Below are 20220 nucleotides of genomic sequence, written 5' to 3'. Positions count from 1 at the left end.
CAAGCCCTGTCCAGTCTGACCTTGAACACTGCCAGGGATGGGGCATGAGCCTTGACACTCATCAAGGGAACAAAATGCATTTTGCCCCATGTAACCTGTGCAGATTCAGCCCACTGGAGAGCTTTGTGAGAGCAGGTTATTTCAACAGGGCTCATTTTAACTTTGCAGCCAAAGCAGGATCTGCAGCATCCCTTGTGCTCAGTTAAAATGAGAGAGGCTTCTCTTGCAGGTTTGTTGGCTCGTGTGTTTTAACCTGTCCTTGGGCAAATATTTGCCAAGATCTTCTTTATGCTGGTGGTGTCCTGGAGATCAGATGCAGTGTGTGCTCTTGGTTTATGGTGACATTTCCTCTCGGATTGTGTGCCTGGAGTTCAGCTGCCTGTAACTTCCAGCGCAGTAACTCGTGACTTGTGCTAAGATTACAGAGAAGGGTAATTCAAACCCTTGTGATGCATCTGCGAGAAGCATCACGCTTTGTAAGAGCAAGGACTAAAAATGTGATGCATATCATCTAGTCAGAACAGGAAAGCTGTGAGTGCTGTTTCAGTGCGAGCTTGCTCTGATCACGACGTGGTGCCGTGCAGGGATGTGGAGCTGCCCCTCGCAGGTCACATCCTGCAGCGTTGGACACGGACAGGCTGGAGTCTGCTGCCTGGGGCCTAGCACCATCACTTGGGCTTGAACAGCGAGGGTGATTTCTTGTTCAGCAGCTGAAGCATCCAGGGGGCTCCACTCCAAGGGGCAACCCGACAGCGCTGGGTGGACGAGCACCGGAGCAGGACTGACACGGTGAGAATCTATCCCTTACGGGATGTGTCCTCGGTGTCCTTGTTGGTGAGGAGTCACCTTCCCTGAGGCAGGGGTTGGGACTGATTGAGGGTGAACAGGGCTGCTGCAGCCAGTGCCTGGTGCCAGCCTCTGTTGGCCACGGGTGCTGGGGCAAGTGACGCTGTGTTCCACCAGAGAGCACGGGGTGAGCGCGGGCATGGCTGGGGCACATCGGGGCAGGATCATACAGAGGCCTTGTGCCATGGTGGCTGTCTCGGTGTGAGCTGCTTGTGTTTGTCCAGCACCAGCCACACTGGCTGCGCCCTCAGGGCTGGACACGGTTTGTGGGAGCAGCCACGTGCAGGAGCTCGAGGCTGCCGGCGCGGTTCAAACTACATTAATAACAGGTCTTTGGTTTGTGATTTGGATATGATCCAGTTAGTACAATATTTAATATGCTGACATCAGTTATGGGGATTTGAAAGTAGCTTCTTGGACCGTGTTCTGTAGGAGATGCTGAGGAAGAGAAGATTCATTCCAGAGGAATGATTATAGCTGGTTCTGGCACGTCATATAACGGCCAAGTAAGGCTTTAGTAGGGGGATTCAATCACCAAATGGGAAACTGGATGTTTCAGAGATGTCATTTAATAATGGATCCTGCTGGTATTCCAGAAGAGCTGTTTTCATCCTGATGAAATTAAATATCTTGCTTTCTCCAGTAGATTTTATAGACCTTGTGATAAAAGAAGGTTGAACCTCAGATCCTGGAGGTAGCAGACTTGGAGAATCATAGAATCATTTAGGTTGAAAAAGATCCTGAAGATCACCAAGTCCAACCATAAACCCAGCACTTGGCAGTGCTGGGTCCACCACTAAACCATGTCACCAAATGCCCCATCTGCATGGCTTTTAAAATTCCTTGAGGGACAGTGGCTCCAGCACTGCTCTGGTCAGCCTGTTCCAGTGCCTGAGCACCCTTTGGGGAAGGAATTATTCCTAATCTCCATCTAAACCTCCCCTGGTGCAGCTTGAGGCCGTTTCCTCTTGTCCCATCCCTTGTTCCTTGGGAGCAGAGACCAGCCCCCTCCTGGCTCCATCCTCCTGTCAGGCAGTTGTTGAGAGCAATATGGTCCCCCTTGAGCCTTCTCTTCACCAGACTAAACCCCCCCAGGTCCCTCAGCCGTTCCTCATCACACTTGTGCTCCAGGCCCTGCACCAGCTCCGGTGCCCTTCTCTGGCCCCGCTCCAGCCCCTCAATGTCTCTCTTGCAGTGAGGGGCCCAGAACTGAACGCAGGATTCGAGGTGCGGCCTCAGCAGTGCCCAGCACAATGAGGTGCTGCTGCTTTCCCAGCCATGCATGAGAACTGAACTGCTGAAACTTTCTTCCCTGTGAGGGTGCCGAGGCGCTGGCACAGGGTGCCCAGAGAAGCTGTGGCTGCCCCATCCCTGGCAGTGTCCAAGGCCAGGTTGGACACAGGGGCTTGGAGCAACCTGCTCTAGTGGAAGGTGTCCCTGCCCATGGCAGGGGGTTGGAACTGGAGGAGCTTTAACGTCCCTTCGAACCCAAACCAGGCTATGAGTCTATGATTCTGTGAAATGACCCCAATGATGAACAAAGCTTCGTGATACAGATGAAAGCAGAAGAAGTGTGTGAGAGGAACCCGCAGTGCTCAGCAGTCTGAAGTAACTTGGTTTGGTTGCTCTAGGTTAGCTCCAGGCATGTGAATGGCACGTGACAACCAAGTGCCTGTTTAAGGCATGTTTGAGATGTACTGTGAGCAGCAGCGTGCACAAGTGACCACCCTTCCTGCGAAGGTGGATGCAGCACTTTGGAGAGGCACAGGCAGTGCTGAGCTCAGCCCTAGCTAGGGGTGACAGCAGAGCAGCAGATGCTGTGGGGTGTTGTACTGGTACAACATCAGCATGGGCTGAGTGAACAGAATCAACCATCTTAAAACTTCTCCACCCATCTTCCCATCTCCAGACTGTGCTGGTCATAGGTTCCTGTCTATAAATACTGAGTTAAGTCTGTCAGCAGCAGACCTGAATGCTAATTACCAACCTCAGCTCCATAGCTGATGACACAGGTGGAAAAAAGCCTTTACTCTGCCCTGCAGTCCCTCCTGCCACGCTTGTGAAGGGCATCTTTAAGGGCAGTATCAAGACTCTCAGGAGATCAGTCTGCCCCCACGGGGCCTGGCCGAGCAGGAGGTGCCTCCAGCTGTGGTTTGCGTGGCCTGGAGCCTGAGCAGGATGCCCTCAGCTTGCTCAACTCCTTCCCTCCTGCTGAGTGCAGGCTCTTGGCTCCTCGGACAGGGAACGCTCGCGCTAGCCCCGGGCAATGTGAGCAACTACCCATATGTTCACTGCATCTATTTGCATGCATGAATACCAACAGTCATGTGCACAGCGGGAAGAACACGCTAACAAATCACAGCAGGTTTTCTAATTACTTTGTGTGGGTGTGAATTACTACTGAGCTGCAGGGCAGAGCAGAATCAAACCTGGATCTGTCCCTCTTCCTCTGTGTGCTGGCTTCAGAGCAGTCGGGGGTGCTGGGATGCTGCTGCTGCTGCTGCTGCTTGGGAATGGGCTGTGAGGGTGGTTTACTTGTAATGGTGGCTTTGTTGGGAATGCTGATTAACTTTCAGGCTGGTGATTACTTGGAACACTTGCTCTTTTCTACAACAACAGTGTTCTGTTTGCTTTCCTCAAGTTTCTGCTGCAGTTGTGTTTCTGTCTTCTCAGGAACAGTTGTCAGGGTTGCTATATGCGTTCCCACAGTGCAAGTATTATCAAAGTATTTCTACTCGTATTAGTGTCTTGGGGTTTTTCATGTGAGGTCTTCACCTTTGTTCTTCACTTCTTTGTTGTTTAAACTGAAGTGAACTAAATAGTACATAATATAAGAAGTCAACAAGTCCAAAGCTAATTGTGGCATCTTTCCCCTGCTTCACCATCCCCTGGTGTTAAGCCTCTGATGTGTTACTCTGATATTACTGGTGAATTCTGGCTTGTTAAGAGCTTGAATGAGAGAGAGAGAGAGAGATGAAACATGGAGCCAGCAAGGCCGACGTGATGGTTGGTGTCTGCAGAGGTGCTGGTGCATCCTCTATGGTGATTGGAGCAGCTTTCCATGGCTTTGGACAGCCACAGAGCACAAGGCTTCAGATCCACATGTTCTTCTGCTTCTCTGAGTAGCAATCATGCCTGAAAGCCATTTTCCACATGTAGTTTTTTAGCAGATCATTACTTTCTCCCATACAATCCTTACCATGTTACATGCCTATGTCATGGTCATATTGGCCTTTTCAGTTTTTGAAGGCTGCTTGTAAGCTTAATGCTGTGACAAACAGCTTACTTAGCAGCAAGGTGGGCTGGGCTAAGCGCATTAGGTATGCACTGCATTGATCTCCAATTCAGACCAGCAGTGCTGAACAAGGCTCTCTGGAAAATGAGCGTGAACTCTTCCACAGTGGAACTCAACGACGGGTTTGGGCTGACAGGCCATGGGATGCGCTGGTGGAGCGAGGGGGCCTGGTGCCCTGAAAGTGTGCGCTGGGCAAGGAATGACCCTCGCTTGCTCTTCAGTTGGCCTGTGTGGTGCTGTGGTCGTGCTCTTGTTCAGAGATGGGTCTAGGATGATCTCTCATTGCAGCATGTGTCATTTCTAGGTGTTTTTTTGTGGGTGGGAGGACACTTGGGGTCTGGACAACCAGCATGTATTGGTATCAGTACAAAACTGAAAGAAGTAAATATGTTTCTGGAACAGGTTGCTGAAAGAGAGATTTGGGGTTGTTTGCAGTCATGTGTATGTGACAGTCAGGGAGGACAGGACAGAAAGGGGAGGTGATGGATTGTTAACTAAAATTCAGTAACATATGGAAAAGTGGCTCGTGCCACGGGTGAGGGACTCTTGGTGGTTCACATCTACAGGCAATCTCTTTGGGAGTTTGAGAGGTCACTTTCCACATCTCGCTGGGCTTGGAGCAAAGGAGCTCTCTTGTTGAATAGTAGCAGCATTAGAGTTGTGCAAACAGAATTTCACTAACACTACTTCTAGTAGTGTCACTGGAATAGGGGTCACTGTCACTGGTGTCAGTAGAATCACAGAGTGGTTTGGATTGGAAGGGACCTTAAAGCTCCTCCAGCTCCAACCCCCTGCCACGGGCAGGGGCACCTTCCACTAGAGCAGGTTGCTCCAAGCTCCATCCAACCTGGCCTTGAACACTGCCAGGGGTGGGGCAGCCACACTTGTCCCCACAGAAGTAAGAGGTAAACATGGGAGGTAGCCTAGTGAATGAGTTGTTTTTCACATGATGTCTTTGCTGGTTGGAAACCCTCTGTAAGCACTGAACGTTAAATTGCCAACATGGAAGCTATAAAAAAGAGGTTTTGTTTCAGCGTGTTCATGTTCTAAACAGAGATGACAAAATATATAGTGAAAGCCTGTGTGTTAACTGGAAGTTATTCTTAATTACAGTAAAAAGTTAATGATAATTATTACAGAGGAAATGTGTCAGCCCCAAGGGAAACAGCCGCTGTGTTGGAATGAGAATTGTGCAAATTACTGGATGTTGTGAGTACGACCTGGAAATGTGCGTCCGGGAAGAAAAGCGAGTGCTGGGGGCTGCGGTGTGGGGATCTCCAGGAGGATTGTCCAGCCTGTCACAGAGCACTGCGGAGCCGGTTTGTGAAATGGACCCATCCAGTGTGGCGGGATGAGTTCTTTTCACACATGAGTAAATCTGTGAAACGATCTTTGCGTGATGCTGCCCCTTCGGATGGGGTGGGAAGCACAGCTGGGGCTGCTGAGCTGCTCCCGGTGTCTCAGCCATGCTGGGGTGGGAGGTGAGGATTGAATCCGGGCTCCGCATGCATCTCAGCAGGAGCGATGCGTGGTTGCACTGTCCGTTGTGGAGGGACCCTCAGGGGTCAGGGGAATTGCAGCTCCTGCCTGGTGTGATTCATGGCAAGGCAGCACAGCCTGACAGGTGAAGGCATAAACCCAAACCCATCATTCAGGTTTTTTCTCATTCTGAAGGTGGTAAGTCATTTGTTAAAGAGACAGGAGCTGTCAGTTAGACCATAAAGGATGTGTTGATCAATAGTGAGTACACTGCTTGTGCTCAGTTTGGAGCAGTTGCAATCGCAGTGTACACATGGTATGGATGTTACTGTGCTAAGCGTGTTTCTTGTTGCAGACATCATGGAAGGGATCCGTGTATGTGCAGGCAGGGAAAGCCTCATGTTGGAGCTAGCAGCTGGTGATGATGGTGGCAGTGCTGTCCACGGACATGCTCTGATGATTAGAGCGGGGACGGGGCATCTTGTATTCTGAGACATACACAATACATGTCTTGGGGTGGGCACAGCCATTCATGGCATCACCAGGAAATCGTCAAGGTCCCTCTGACTCACCTGTTGAACCAGCTGGTGACAGAGGCTGCTGGCACTGGAAGTCATCCCTGTGGATTGGCACAACAGCACGGGAACAGCCACAGTGCATGATGTGACATCTGTACTCTTGGAGAAAGGAAATAATTGCTATTGAGCTCTTAGAGAATTAGGACTAAATTGGTCAAATCTCAGGTTGCAGCAGTACTTCTGGTAAAATACAACCATTTGTAAAACAGCAAGGATGAAGTGATGCCTCACTGAGTACCGCCTCCACTGAGGAGCTGTTCTAAATCAGTTCCAACGTGTGACCCTCCAGCAAGTTACTGCGTCATTTCATGAGGTTTTGGTGTGCACTCGTGGTCCACAAACAGCGCCCTCTGAGGTCCTGTGCTTGGTATTCCAGCAAGAGTGGGAAACTTGGATCCCCCGCAGCTGTGTGAAATGCTGGTGTTCCTCCCTCCCGCAGGCACGAGGTGTGGAACTGTGGCTCATTGCGTTCACTGCTCCATTTAGGGGACACAAGCTGCTTCTCTGACTGTTTTGAATGTCCTGTGACTCTAAGGACTTTCGAAAGACAGTAAGACAGTTGTTCTCAGTGATTGTGGGGCCTACCTTTGAGCTTCAGGAGGATGATGTCCAGAGGAGGGCCACAAGAATAATGAGGGGGCTGGAGCACCTCCTGTATGAAGACAGGCTGAGAAAGTTTGGGCTGTTCAGCCTGGAGGAGAGAAGCTGCATGGAGACCTCAGAGCAGCTTCCAGTGTCTGAAGGGGGCTACAAGGACGCTGGAGAGGGGCTCTTCATCAGGGGCTGGAGTAATAGGACAAGGGGTGATGGGTTCAATCTGAAACAGGGGAAGTTCAGGCTAGAGATAAAGAAGAAGCTCTTCCCTGTGAGGGTGCTGAGGCGCTGGCACAGGGTGCCCAGAGAAGCTGTGGCTGCCCCATCCCTGGCAGTGTTCAAGGCCAGGTTGGACACAGGGGCTTGGAGCAACCTGCTCTAGTGGAAGGTGTTCCTGCCCGTGGCAGGGGGTTGGAACGGGATGAGCTTTAAGGTCCCTTCCAACACAAACCGGTCTATAATCTGGTCTATGATGACCAACGCCACACATGGAGCTGGTTGGCATGGCCAGCAACAGCCTGTGACAGGTACCAGCATCACTGCCAGGAGGACGGGACTCCCAGACACTGGGTGAGTCCTGGTGCGGGCATTCTCTAAGAGACATACAAAGCATGGTATGATTATAGTATCAATGGAAACATCTGTAGGAGAGGGCACCAACAGAGGCAGTGGACCAGGGATCAGCGGCATGGCCTGCACTGATAACCCCAAAAGCTCTCAGCAGTAAAACCTCTGCTGACTGGGGCTGACCACGATGCAGATGTTGGCTGGAGCTCTGCTTGTTTCAGTTGCTAGAGCCTTGCCCAGTGAGGCATCAGGATGATGGACCTACAACACCTTCCTTCTCTGCTGACACCCCTGTGAAAAGGGGCCTCCCATGTCTGCCAGCCTGGCCCTGAGTCCCACTGTGCTTTTGGACACCATGAGTGGGACATGTATCATCCACGATGTACCTGAGACACTGTAGCTGCCTGCGGCCTGGTCCTGGTGGCTGATCCTCTCTTTTTTCTCCATAACCTCTTGTAGAGACACAGGAAAGCATAGACTGTATTTAGTTTCTCTGGGGTGGCCCTACCTTCTCTGGGTGCTGCTTTGATACCATGGTCATCTGACCCTACTCTGGCAGGCCTCCTGCTCCATAGGAACTAATGTAGTATCAGTTTTGATGTCTTTGCAAATTGTTCCGCAGATTCATATTTTGCCCATCGTGCTGTGTTTCTACATTTAACTTGCAAGAGATCACGATTCTCTCCCCCTTCCTCATTTGAACGTGGTTTCAGCTCTATGAAAGATCTTTTCTTGGGTTTAATAACCTCCCTTCCCTGCTGTTCAGCCATGCCAGCTTCTTCCTGTTCTTTCTCAATCTGTGGCATGTATTCATACTGTGTCTCCAGCACGGTGCCCTTAAACGGTCTCCATCTGTCTCCTTTGCTGAGGATGGAATAAATCCACAGTGTAGAATTTGGATTTTCTATGACTTGTTTTTTATTATTTATAGAAAGAATTGTTCTTTCCTGAATGTGCAGGAGGCAGAGATAATGTTCTTTAATCTCCTTTTCAAGCAAAGGGAGATCTCAGGTGTCATCTCTCCTTCCCCAGTGCACGTGGCAGCTGGAGGCAGCGCTGGGGTAACTCTTGGAGCATCCCTCTGTCTGTGACCATTTTCCCCTTTGAAGAGAAGCAGGATGAATTGTGTGAGCTTGTGATACATGCAAAGCCTGGAGCTGGTGCTGTGTGTTACCTCCTCTGTGCCTCTGTGCAGTCAAACGGCTCCACCTCGGCTGTGAATGATGCTGTTCCCGAGGAGCAGAATTCCCACGGGTGACATCGGAAGCGCTGAGCCTGGATCAGAGCCTGCTTTTGCCTCCTAGTTTAGTAGACACCATTTTGCACTGAAGAAGGGATAATGGGAGGCTTTGAGTGATGGACCTGAACTCGCCTCCCTGCAGACTCAGCCCATATTTGCTCTCCCCTGGTCCGTTGTCACTGTCAGTGTTGGGTTCTGTGGAGCACATCCAGGGGGAATGAGCTGGACAGAATCTCCTCATCAGCTGCAACGCCTCTTCTGGCAAGCGGGGATGAAAACCCAGCACAAAGAGCTTCCTTCTGCCAGTATAAATATAAGCCTGATTATTCCAGGGGCTTATCTTTTGTGCCTCTCTGCAATGGCATCTTTTCCTCGACTGCTTGTTGGTGTTTGCAGCAAGGTCTCAGTGGCTTTCTCAGCATTGCTGCTGATTTGAGTCAGGCAAAACACATCTTGGGCATTCTTAGACTTTGTGCTGCCTTAATGATCTGTCTTAGTGTCTATGTGGATGTTTTGGTTAATGCCCTAGAAGTCACCAGCTTGATGTGCTTAAATGAAATGAATCCAGTGCTGAGAACTTCCTGTGAAAGCTGCCAGTGTTTGAATGAGGAAGATGCTGCTTTCCAGTGCCTCTCACTAATGCTCTTCCTCACCTTCTGCCATAGCTGGTCTTCAGAATTCCTCTGAAGCCCCCATTTCACCTTGGACTGGGCAGTGGTGGGTTTGGGTTTTAACTGGTCTCTGAAATGCATTTGACCAGTGCTGGATGGAGCACGACCTCGAACCAGGCATCCTTCCTGGGGCCTGGGGGTATGTGACTGGAAGATGGTTTCTTCTGGAGCTAGAGTTGCTTTTCCTCTGTCAGTTTGCTTTTGATGTAGTTCATAATCAGAGCCTTGATGAGCTGCCTCCTGACTGAGTTAAACAGAAAATCTCACTGATAACAGTGCTCGAGGACCAGTTTGGAGCACAAAAGAGGCTCCATTCCTGCCCCCTCTCCATTTCCTGCTGTCATAGAAACACAGAACTACAGGTTGGTTTGGGTTTGAAGGGACCTTAAAGCTCACCCAGTTCCAACCCCCTGCCATGGGCAGGGACACCTTCCACTAGAGCAGGTTGCTCCAAGCCCCTGTGTCCAACCTGGCCTTGAACACTGCCAGGGATGGGGCAGCCACAGCTTCTCTGGGCACCCTGTGCCAGCGCCTCAACACCCTCACGGGGAAGAACTTTTGCCTAAGAGCTCATCTCCATCTCCCCTCTGGCAGGTTAAAGCCATTCCCCTTGTCCTGTCCCTACAGGCCTTTGTCCAAAGCCCCTCTCCTGCCCTTTGCTTTCCTTACAGAAGAACCACTGTCACCTGCATTCCCAGAGGTATCCTCATCTGCAGAGGAGATTTAAGTGGTTTACCTTCCCATTTGGGATAGGGCTATTCCCAGTTTCACTTCAGATGTTGTTGCTGAGGTCATCTGGCTGCCAGTCTCTGGGCTGGGAGCTCTTCCAAGACAGCAGTAGGACACTTCAGGCCTGCTCCTTTCCACTTCTCCAGGCTGCTGCTGTCAGCACATGTTCAAGACGAGACTCTTGCTTGTGACTCACTGTGGTCATTCTTTTTCTCCCATGTTCAGATAGAGCCAAGTAATGCAGCTGTGTGATGCTGTGCTTGGTATCGTGATGTAGAGGAGCAGGACTGTGGCATCAACCCCTCAGAGCCCTTGGGGCTGGGCAGCTCAATAATGATCTGCCTGCTGATCCCAACCCCCTGGGACATGCCCGTTCCCCAGTGATTCCTGCTGGGAGCTGTTTGCAAATAAACCCAACCCCCTCCTTAAAGCTTCATCTGCTCTCAAGTGAGACCTGGCTGCCATCTCCTTTTGTTGCTAGCTTGCTCCATGGGATATATTTGATCCAGGCCATCTTGCACTGTCCTGGATGAGCCCAGCCATAGGGCAAGGCCAACCCTGGCCAGAGGGAATCTCTAGAATGCAGTTTAGAATGAGCTGCCCTGTTTGTGGCTTTGATGTTTTGCGGGGAGAGAAGAATGTTTGTCCCTAAAGACTCAGGCTGTACCACATGCTGTTGGGGCCAGAGCATGGTCTGTGCCCCATGTATTTAATATAAATCATCCCTCTGCTGTGGGAGATGTTTCCTGCACGAGCAGAATTGAACTCCTCCTATTGTCTGGCTGGGGGTGTGGAACACCATGGTATCTGAGAGATTTTTCTAATGGAAGGGGCCTGAAATGATCCATTTCTCCACCAACAGTAGCTTCAGCTGAACTTCAATTTGAGAGAGATCTCTAAAAGTTCCCAGTGAGGGGCCTTCCATCACCACCCCCTTCCCATGCTCCAGCAGGATTAGTCCTGAGCAGCTGTGTGACACCTTTTAAGCATTTTCTCATGGGAATAATCAAGCCAATCAATCAAACCAGGCTTTTACTTTCCTGCTGGGCCTTTTACCTTCCAATGTCCTCCTCGGGATTCTCCCCTCCTGACCCATATCCTTCTTGAAGTGTGGTGCTAAGAACCGGGCAACTGGAGTGTTGCCTAACCTCATAATGTGGTTCCCATCACTTGTAGGTGTGTGAGCTCCTCTGATGCAGATGTGTGCAGTCGCTGGAGCCATTCACTTGACAAAATGTGGGAGTTGTTTCAGCACGGGGTGACTCACAGCTCCATTGACTTCATGGAGCAGCTTCTCTCCATTGAGTCCAACAGGAGCCCAGAGGATTGCTCACTGCAGGTGCTTGTTTTATACACACCCACATTTCAGTAGGTGACTCCCAAGGCTACTGCAGCATGAGGTAGGGCAGGAGGATTATTTCAGGGTTCAGACAACATTCCTGCTCATGTGTCCCAGTCAGTTTGTCATCCTGTTTTCACAAAAGCACAACACTGCTGCCGATGCTTCCAAGTCCAGGGTGGAGTTGGTGGCCCCTCCTGCCAGCCGGCTGCCTAGACAGACCTTCTCCATCTTCTGGTTTGCTTTTCTCAGTTCTTGCCAGTAGAACCTTGCATTTCTCCTTTATCCTCTGGGACTCTTCATCAGGGACTGTAGCGATAGGACAAGGGGTGGTGAGTTTAAACTTAAACAGGGGAAGTTTGGGTTAGATATAAGGAAGAAGTTCTTCCCTGTGAGGGTGGTGAGGCACTGGAACAGGCTGCCCAGAGAAGTGGTAAATGCTCCATCCCTGGCAGTGCTCAAGGCCAGGTTGGACAGAGCCTTGGGCATCATGGTCTAGTGGAAGGTGTCCCTGACCAAGGCAGGGGGTTGGAACTCATGATCTTAATGTCCTTTTCAACCCAAACCATTCTGTGATTCTATGATTTTTCAGACCATTTCTCCAATGGTAGTACCACATGAATCCAAATCTGCTCTTCCAACACGCTGCTGCCCTCTCAGATGGGATCTTCTGCAAATTTCACTTTACTCTTTGTTACATCCTACTCATTGATGAATATGTTGAGCTTGTTCCATGACAGACCTCTGTGAAATCCCACTTGATACATCCTTTAGCGGTGAAAAATGTGTCAAACCAGCTACCTACTTTGCAGTAGTTTATATTCCCCTTGGTTTTTATGAGAATGCCTTGTGAGATCATTCAGAATGCTTAACTGACACCCCAGTAGGTATCACAGAACTGCCTTTCCCATGTTCATGAGCCCCATTACGTTCAAACAGAAATGAGGTTCATTTAGCACCATTGGTTCTTTCAAATCCATACCACCTGCTCTTTATCCCTTTCTTTTCTTCTAGGTGTTTTTAAACTGTTGTGCTGTTTGTTGGAGGATTTTCCTGGGAATTAAAGATGAGTTGCTCTATTTTATACTTTCTTTGATCTTTCTACCACCTATTTTTAAAGATGAGCATCATCCCTATTTCACATCCTCATCCTATCCCAGCTCTAGAGACAACCCATCACAGGCATCGGCTGCTTTCCGCTGCTGAGGCACCCTCAGTGAATTTCTCCAGGCCCAGCCAACTGAAATAAAACCTGAATTCTATTAACTGTATGTTTTTCATTTTAGGATCAGAGCTTATCTTTGCTGTTTAGACAAAAGTCAAACCAGGAGAAGGTCTGACACTCAACCCTGCAGAAACGGGGTGGTCTGGAAACCTCATGTCATCTCAAGGAGCAGGCATGACCTCTGTGTCATTACATTGGCCCATCTGTGTATTCATTTCCCAGTGCTGTGTGGGGCACAGCGCCCTGGCAGTGAACTCGAGGTGCTCTGTTCCATTGCCTTTCAGAACTTTATTTAAGCATCTATGTCACAAGGGTATTGCATCATTATTTTGCTTAGTCCTTCTCTGATACCTTAAAATACCTTCCTACTACATCTTCTTTTTTGAAAGTTCCTATTTTCATTTAGACAGAAATAAGAAAATGAGTAATCCAGGTTATTTTTCGGTCTGACACTGTCACGGGTCTTTGATGACACTGCTTCAGCTCCTTCCCAGGCAGGGTTTTACTGCTGCTTCCAGCAGTGCTGATCAGCAGCAGTCTGGTGTCTCTCTACTCCTCACAGTTCTAGTTCACAAAAGCATAGGGACTTTTAATTTCACTCTGTATATATATCTGTCTATAGAACCAAGTAGTTTGGTTCTATTAAAATGTGAAGGTGTCCAATGGATTTTATGAACCTGAGGACTTTTAGGCACCCGACAGCTAGATGGCAGGAGGCAAAGGGTTTGCAGGTTCCGTATGGACCGAAACTGGGAGTGCTTTAGCAGGTTAAGACCCTCTTGCAGGTCTTAACTTCATAAATCCCTTTGTGGATGACACAGCAAGAGAGTGAGCTAAATCAATGTCCAACATGCCCCAAAATCCCATAGGGAGCTCTGCACAAGGACTTCTGGAGTGCTCAGGGACAGAAAGCAGCGCACCGGGGAGTTCTCCTATTGCTTCTGACAAGTTTAGGGGGTTGGATTAAGGTACTTCTTGTCAGTTTATTTGGAGGAGGAGGAATAATTTGGAGGTGGTGGAAAGAATCAAAGATTTCTTTTGCAGAATAACTTGTGGTAAGAGCAGCAGCAGGTTGAACACGTCTAAAGTCTTGGTAGATGAGGACTGGGGGGGAGGCTGGGTGAAATTGTGCTTACACAGGGTACAAGCAGTTTTGGCAAGAGTTTTTTCAGTTTATCACGGGGGTGAACCAACCACAGAGGAACTGGAGCTACAGGATTTCCTTTCATTGTGGATTCCTGGCTTTCTCAGTGACAAAGCCATTGCAGCAGCATTGACTGGGCACCTGAGCCCACCACAGGAACCCAGAAATCATGATTTTGTACTTAGACACTTCTTTCTCTTTTTTCTCTTTCTCTTGCATACACACATGCACAAACACATTCTTGTAGAGGTGGCATGGGGTTATGGTCTAGCACAGGTCATCCACAAGGATTGACATGTCATATGGAAAAGGAAGGATGTCCCTCCCTATGGATGCAAAATGTCTTAGGTCTAGCTCTCTTGCTAACGATAAGTCATGGTTCAAATAGGTGACAAAGGCTTATCACAGGTTTGGGTTGGAAGAGACCTTAAAGCTCATCCAGTCCCAAGCCCCTGCCATGGGCAGGGACACCTTCCACTAGAGCAGGTTGCTCCAAGCCCCGTCCAACCTGGCCTTGAACACTGCCAGGGGTGGGGCAGTCACAACTATTTGATACAGGAGTCAAAGGTTTGAGGTTGCCTGGCTCTTGGTACAGGGACAGGAGGGTTATGTTGCTGTTATGACCTCTTCTGGGCATGGTAGTCATGAACCTGTTTCCAATAGGACATGCTACACTTTGGAAAGGGAGGATTTTGTTGTAGAGAGGAGAGTTTTATGCATATTGAGGAACATATGTACAACCAGCTCTGCTTTGGAGAGACAGTCAGTGTGTTGAAAATGTGACATAAAGGGATGACTGTGACAGCAGCTGCCTCCTGTGAAGTGGTTCACTGGTTTTGTTGAAGTTCATCCATGCCTGGGTACTTTGTTGCACGAAGTCACTGGTTTTATAGATACTGTTTTTTCATGGATGATGCCTAAGCATGTCCAAAATTAGAGCATAAAGTGAAATATCAGGGAAGCCCAAGGAATTCAGGATAGCATGTGTTGCATTAGTTTCTGTGGATGATGTCTGTTGGATATCTTCCGGACTGCCTCAGTACCTACAGCCGTTGCATCTTTTTGTGATCACCTTCCCTTGGTCTGTAAAACAAAGGGATATTTCTATCCCTCTTGCTAGGAGCTGGATACTATTATGGCAGTCACAGGATTACCTACCCAGAAAGGGGCTGTGATGCCTGCAAGCGCCGCACTGCCATATGAGGGATACAGAAGGTGTGTCCTGTCCCGGTGTGTGTTGGTCACTGCCCATGGCTGCTAGAAAGCATGCACAGCAACGCGGGATGTCAGCACATCCCCCTCCATCCACAGCACCCGCTGCCTCCCGTCCCTGGTCCCGGCAGGATGACGGGGTCCAGCCTGAGCCCCCGCAAGCGACCCCTTGCCTGCAGCAAGGGGAATGGGCTATGTGCTGGCGGGGTGTGTGCCCGCCTGCAGCGCCGGTACCGCATGTTAGGGCCCCTCATACCGCAGTGTGTGAACCAGCCCGCTCGGTGCCGGCACAGCCTCCTCCCGCGAGCGGCTCTCCCTGCCTCTGGCAGTGTGCTGGGTGCGATGTTGCGCGGGGCTTTGTGCCGCACCGGGCAGACCCATCGCCGGCTGCACACACCCGTGTCGGGGGCCGGCCCGCGCCATCGCTCCCTCCCCGCCTCTCGCAGCCTTGGCTTGGTGTGTAAAGCTCCATCCCCGTGGAGCAGGGAGGCCCTTGATTAATTCCACGCTGATGTCAGCCATGCGGCTCTGCTGGGAGGGATCTGCAGGGCTGCGTTTCAGCCGCCCTTCGCTGCGAGGATCCCTCTCCCGCCACCCCCCGGCGCACGCAGGGCTGGGCTGGTGGAAGGGTCTCTGCCGGCCGCGCCGAGCTGCGCCTCCATCCATCCCTCTCTCCCTCTCCAATGCCGGATTTTCGCTGCTGGTCGCTCTCGCCTGGCCGCGAGAGCAGCGTAGTTAAACTGGGACAATGCGCCGCGTCTCCCCTCTGCTCCTGACAGCCCGTTCCTTAGCAACGCGGGGGGGGATTTTAAGAGAAGATCAGAGCGCCGGGATGAGGATATAAACTCTGCTGTTCTCCCTCCCGGGGAACTTACCAAAGAGGCACCTCTCCTGTCGTCAAGCATCTGATTTCTTTCCGTACGAGAGGCAACGGGAAACTCTCCGAGAGCTGCTTCCCTGATGGATGGCTGCCCGTCCCCCCCCAGCAGCTCCTCTGCTCCGGCACTCCACTCTTCAGTTCCAAGCTCGGGGCATCATTTAAAGGGAAGCCCGAAGCGGGATCAGTAAGCTCCCTGCATGCGTATGCAGGTGACTGAGCAGGGGGCCGGTGGGCAGATAGGGGATCCAGGCAGCCGGGGCTTTCCTCCTCCTCCTCCACGCTGAGGGAAAGTAGCTTTCGTCTTTTTGTTCTGACTTTGGGCAAGGGAGGGCGGGAAGCAGACTCAGCCCAGCTCCTTGCTGAGATGAAACGGTCGATGAGAAGAGGTCTCCTTGTCACAGGCACAAAGGCCACCTCCGCCTGGCAGCATGGTGCTGAAATCTAACCCTAGCATCATTCTCTTGTGCTCTTTCCTGCCCAGTGACTACATCATTGAGGAGAAGACGGCCGTGCTGCAGAAGAGGGAGCATGAGGGATTCGGGTTTGTATTGCGAGGGGCCAAAGGTAAGGGCTGCTTCTTTCGCTTGGTCCTGGGGCTGGGAGGGAAAGCTGCTTCTGCTCGCCTCACCCGGGGCTCCGGACCCCGTGTCACTGCTGCACCGTGCAGCCACGAGCCCCTGTGCTCGGGGGTCTCGGAGGGACCCTTCCCCGGCAGTGGGCGATGGGAGTGAGCTGGGCTTTGGTTACCTGCGTCTTGCAGGAATGCCATTCGTGGCAGGCATGCATCGCTCACATTCTGGGGTGTTTCTCTGGTGCAGATGCTGGTGTTCATGGCTTTGCACTTGTAGTTTTCACTTCTGCCTGTTTGTTGGGTGTCTAAAGAGCATCTGCCCTGTATCAGGAGCAGATGTGAGCCCCATGGGGCAGGGCCTGTGCCCTCCATGGCTTTTTAGTGCTTGTAGTATTTAGAGTTGGGATCCTCCTGCTGGGAGCCCTGGCTGTGTTGGGGTTCAGCCCCAGCATGAGGGCAAACCAGAAGATGTCTGTCCTGCACCGTGCCTTCGACCCTGCACTGCCAGGAGCCTTGGCTCATGCCGGGGCACTGTCCCCTGAGATCCCTGGAGCGCCTGAGCTCCTACAGCCGGGACCTTGCACTGGCTTGTTACTGGGGCTCCTCTTGCTAGAAACCAACGTTTTTGCTGCAGAAGAGAGTCCCTCAGGGACTGGTAATGAATGTGCTTGTATTCACGTAGGAAATGGGCTTCAGCCCCTGTGCTCGGGAGGCAAGTCCACCTCGTCTGGAGGCTTCTCTCTCCAGCATTCCAGCCTGGAGGCTGAGGAGAGGCACGGGGATCTCAGAAATGCAGCTGCTGGCAGCAGAGCACAGCGGGGCATGTAGGGTGCGAGGTGCAGGAGGGGAAGCTCAAACAGCAGCTGCCAGCTCGTTCGGTGGTGCTGCTCCTTCCCTGGACCTCAGGGTGGCTGCAGATCGTTGTGATGTGGGCTTTAATGTTGGGTGTGACTGTCTGGGGGGGGTCCTGAGCTGTCTTTGTTCTGGGGGTACCGCGGCAGGGCTCTGTGTGCCAGTGGGTGTGTTTGTATTCCTGTCAGAATACGGTTGCTGCCTCTTCCTCCCCTGTCTCCCCTTCTCTATATATGTGACATACATGTCTGTCCATGTGCTGCTCACATCAGTCTGTGCAACATGAAGTGAAACTTCACAGCTCAAAATGGCATCCATTTTTTTGCCAGATCAGATTTACAGCTATTGTGCTAGGAAAAACGGGATAGATTTTGTCCTGTTTCCTTTTTTCTTTCCTTTTCCTCGTTTGCCCTCCTAGCATCTGTAGGCTCTTGTGATTCCCTTTGTCTGGTGAGGCTGACGGAGAGGGGACTTGCAGTGGGTTGAGCAGTGGGCATGAGGCTGTGTGGGACTTGGGTCAGGCTTTGCTGCAGGGGCCGTGAGCTGCGTGGCTGCAGAGGGTCGCAGCTTGGGAGTGGGCACGGTCTGTCCTGCTGGGACAGAGGCACTGGTGGCTCTGCTGAAGCCCCTTGGGGAGCAGCAGTCTCATGACAGGGAGGTGGATGTGGTGGCTCTGCATCACCTCCGTGTTTCCCAGCCTGGTGCTTTGTGCTGCTGTGGAGCTGAAGCTGGGGACGCTCTGTCTTGGTCCTGTCAGGTCTCACCACCACTTACACTTCATTTAGACATTCTGTGCAAAATGCTTCCGGCTTCGTGGGGTGAACTGGAGAAGGGGTCTGTAAACAGGAGGGACCAGAGCATCAGCAAAGTCCCTGCAGGGGGAGGGGGCTAGTTGTTAGGCGAGACTCAGCTGGATGATCCCCAAAGGAAACTGCCCTTTGTGCTGCAGAGGATGGTGAAAACCTTGCATGGCTTCTGCCAGTCTTGCTGAGGGTTGAGTCCTTCCCAAGCCCAACCTTGCCCATCCATGTGAGCTGCCCCATCAGCTGCACCCCAGCAGGGAACACCCTCCACCATGCTGGGAAGCCAGTTCTTCCCAACCCGTCCCCTCTCCTCCTCAGTCCAGTACTGAGAAGTGATGTCCCAGTCAAACCAACTGAGCATTTGGATATAGGTTATTTTATCCCAGCCCCAGCAGCAGATGAGCTGCAGCTTTTGGACACGAGGCTTGCTGCAGCCATTGCCTATGGGAATCATCTGGAGCAGATGGGAGGGATGTAGCAGCCCCTTCATGCAGCACTGTAGTGGGAAGTGATGAGCAGGTGGATTCATTTCTTTGTTTCTTGGCCCAGAGAGGCCATCCTGCATTACACATGCACAAATGATAGTCCTGTGCTCAGAATGCTGAAAGATGGTATTTCTTGGCTTGTAATATCCTGAACTCAACCAGTCAGTCTTCCATGCCTAGACTAGAGCAATCTCCCTCCTCCTGGCCAACCACCACGGGTCTATTTAGTGATATGATTCATAAAATGCTCATACATTGCTCCCCAGGGCCACCCTGTAAACAGTGGTTGCAGCAGCTGATACAGTGACTGCACCTCACATGGTCACATCAAATCCCTGCTACCAGTTTCCTGGACAGAGCAATATTGTTCCTAGGCCATTGATGCTCATTGGCATCTGGTTGTGGTAGGTGCTGTGGAAGTGTTCCTGTGGTAGGGAACACAGAGCTCGTGTTGGGACGATCTCTGCCTAATGTCAGCTGCTTGCTTCATAAGCTCCCACTGGTTTTTTGCCACGTTTTCTCCACAGGAAGGTTGAAGTTTGATGCTCAGCATTCACATGTTTGTGTGCAAAGACCAGCCAGGGCAACTGGTGTTCAGTTACTGAGACAAACCACCTTGGGGGAATTCAGCGAACCAAGCACCTAAGCGAAGAACGTGCCTGCATCTGCAGCAATCGGTGGATCATCAGAGGGGATTTTGGGTTTGTTTCCTGTGCAGCCCTTGCTGTGAGGACCTCAAGGTCAGATGTCTCTGCAAGCTGAGGTCTGGTGTTGTAAAGTGCCCGGTGCTGGGTCTCGTTGACCTGATGGGTCTTCAGCAGCCACATCTCCTGCCCTACAGCCCTGGGGCATGAGGAGGAGTACAGGGAGGGAAGTGCAGGCAAAGCTCAGGGATCTTGCTGTTGGCCTGGGGCAGAGGGGCGGTTGTCCTTAAGCCCTGCAGCAACTTCTGGAACACGACACTGGTATCATAAAGTTCCATGGAAATGGAAGAGTTCGCTGGTGGTTTTCAGAACTTGGCTCTTGTGCAGAGGAGTGTTGTGACACTGTGACCCTCAGGATGGACAGAAATTGGGACTGGAGGTGTTTAGACAGAGCACATCAAACATCAAGTCTGTCATCTGGCGGTGGTGGTGGTGAGGCACTGGCACAGGGTGCCCAGAGAAGCTGTCCTGCCTCATCCCTGACAGTGTTCAAGGCCAGGTTGGAGGGGGCTTGGAGCAACCTGCTCTAGCAGAAGGTGTCCCTGCCCATGGCAGGGGCTTGGAACTGGATAAGCTTTAAGATTTATTCCAAACCAAACCGGTCTGGGATTCTGTGTCTTCGTTATGGAGATCTAATGGAAAACTAGAAACGAGGCCCAGAAGAGTCTCACTATGGCAAATGCTGCTTTTGGCACACCTTTAGTACCCTTAGGAATTTAAAAATTCTGGAGCTGATGTTAAACAACTGCTGCTGCACCCCTGTTCTCTGCCTCAAATATACGTTCTCCATCAGCAGGTGTTACCTGTTGGCCACCAGCTGCAAGCAGGTACCTGCAGCTCCAGTGCTCGGTGTCAGAACTGTGGCGTGCATCTGCCTGCCCTGGCCTTAGGGGCTTTATGGGCTTGGGAAGCACCAAGGCAGCTACTGTATTATTTTGTTTTCCACTCTGTAAATGTGTTTCTGGTGAAGTTCCTGGAATCTTGCTGTGGTTTAACCCGTCCAAGA

At 51.2% G+C, this 20220-nt stretch overlaps 1 protein-coding gene across 1 annotated transcript in view; it reads left to right on the top strand.

The window, feature by feature from the left end:
* SHANK3 (SH3 and multiple ankyrin repeat domains 3) overlaps positions 1 to 20220 on the top strand; it is a 324463-nt gene that overhangs the window by 228305 nt on the left and 75938 nt on the right. Inside the window, exon 18 of the mRNA XM_030472062.1 lies at positions 16281 to 16363. Within this exon, the coding sequence (XP_030327922.1) occupies positions 16281 to 16363 (83 nt within the window). The remainder of the gene's footprint in view (positions 1 to 16280; positions 16364 to 20220) is intronic.

This window comes from Strigops habroptila, chromosome 3 (genome assembly GCF_004027225.2).
Source record: "Strigops habroptila isolate Jane chromosome 3, bStrHab1.2.pri, whole genome shotgun sequence".
In the NCBI taxonomy this organism is placed as follows: domain Eukaryota; kingdom Metazoa; phylum Chordata; class Aves; order Psittaciformes; family Psittacidae; genus Strigops; species Strigops habroptila.
This window is presented reverse-complemented; position numbering and strand designations above follow the sequence as displayed.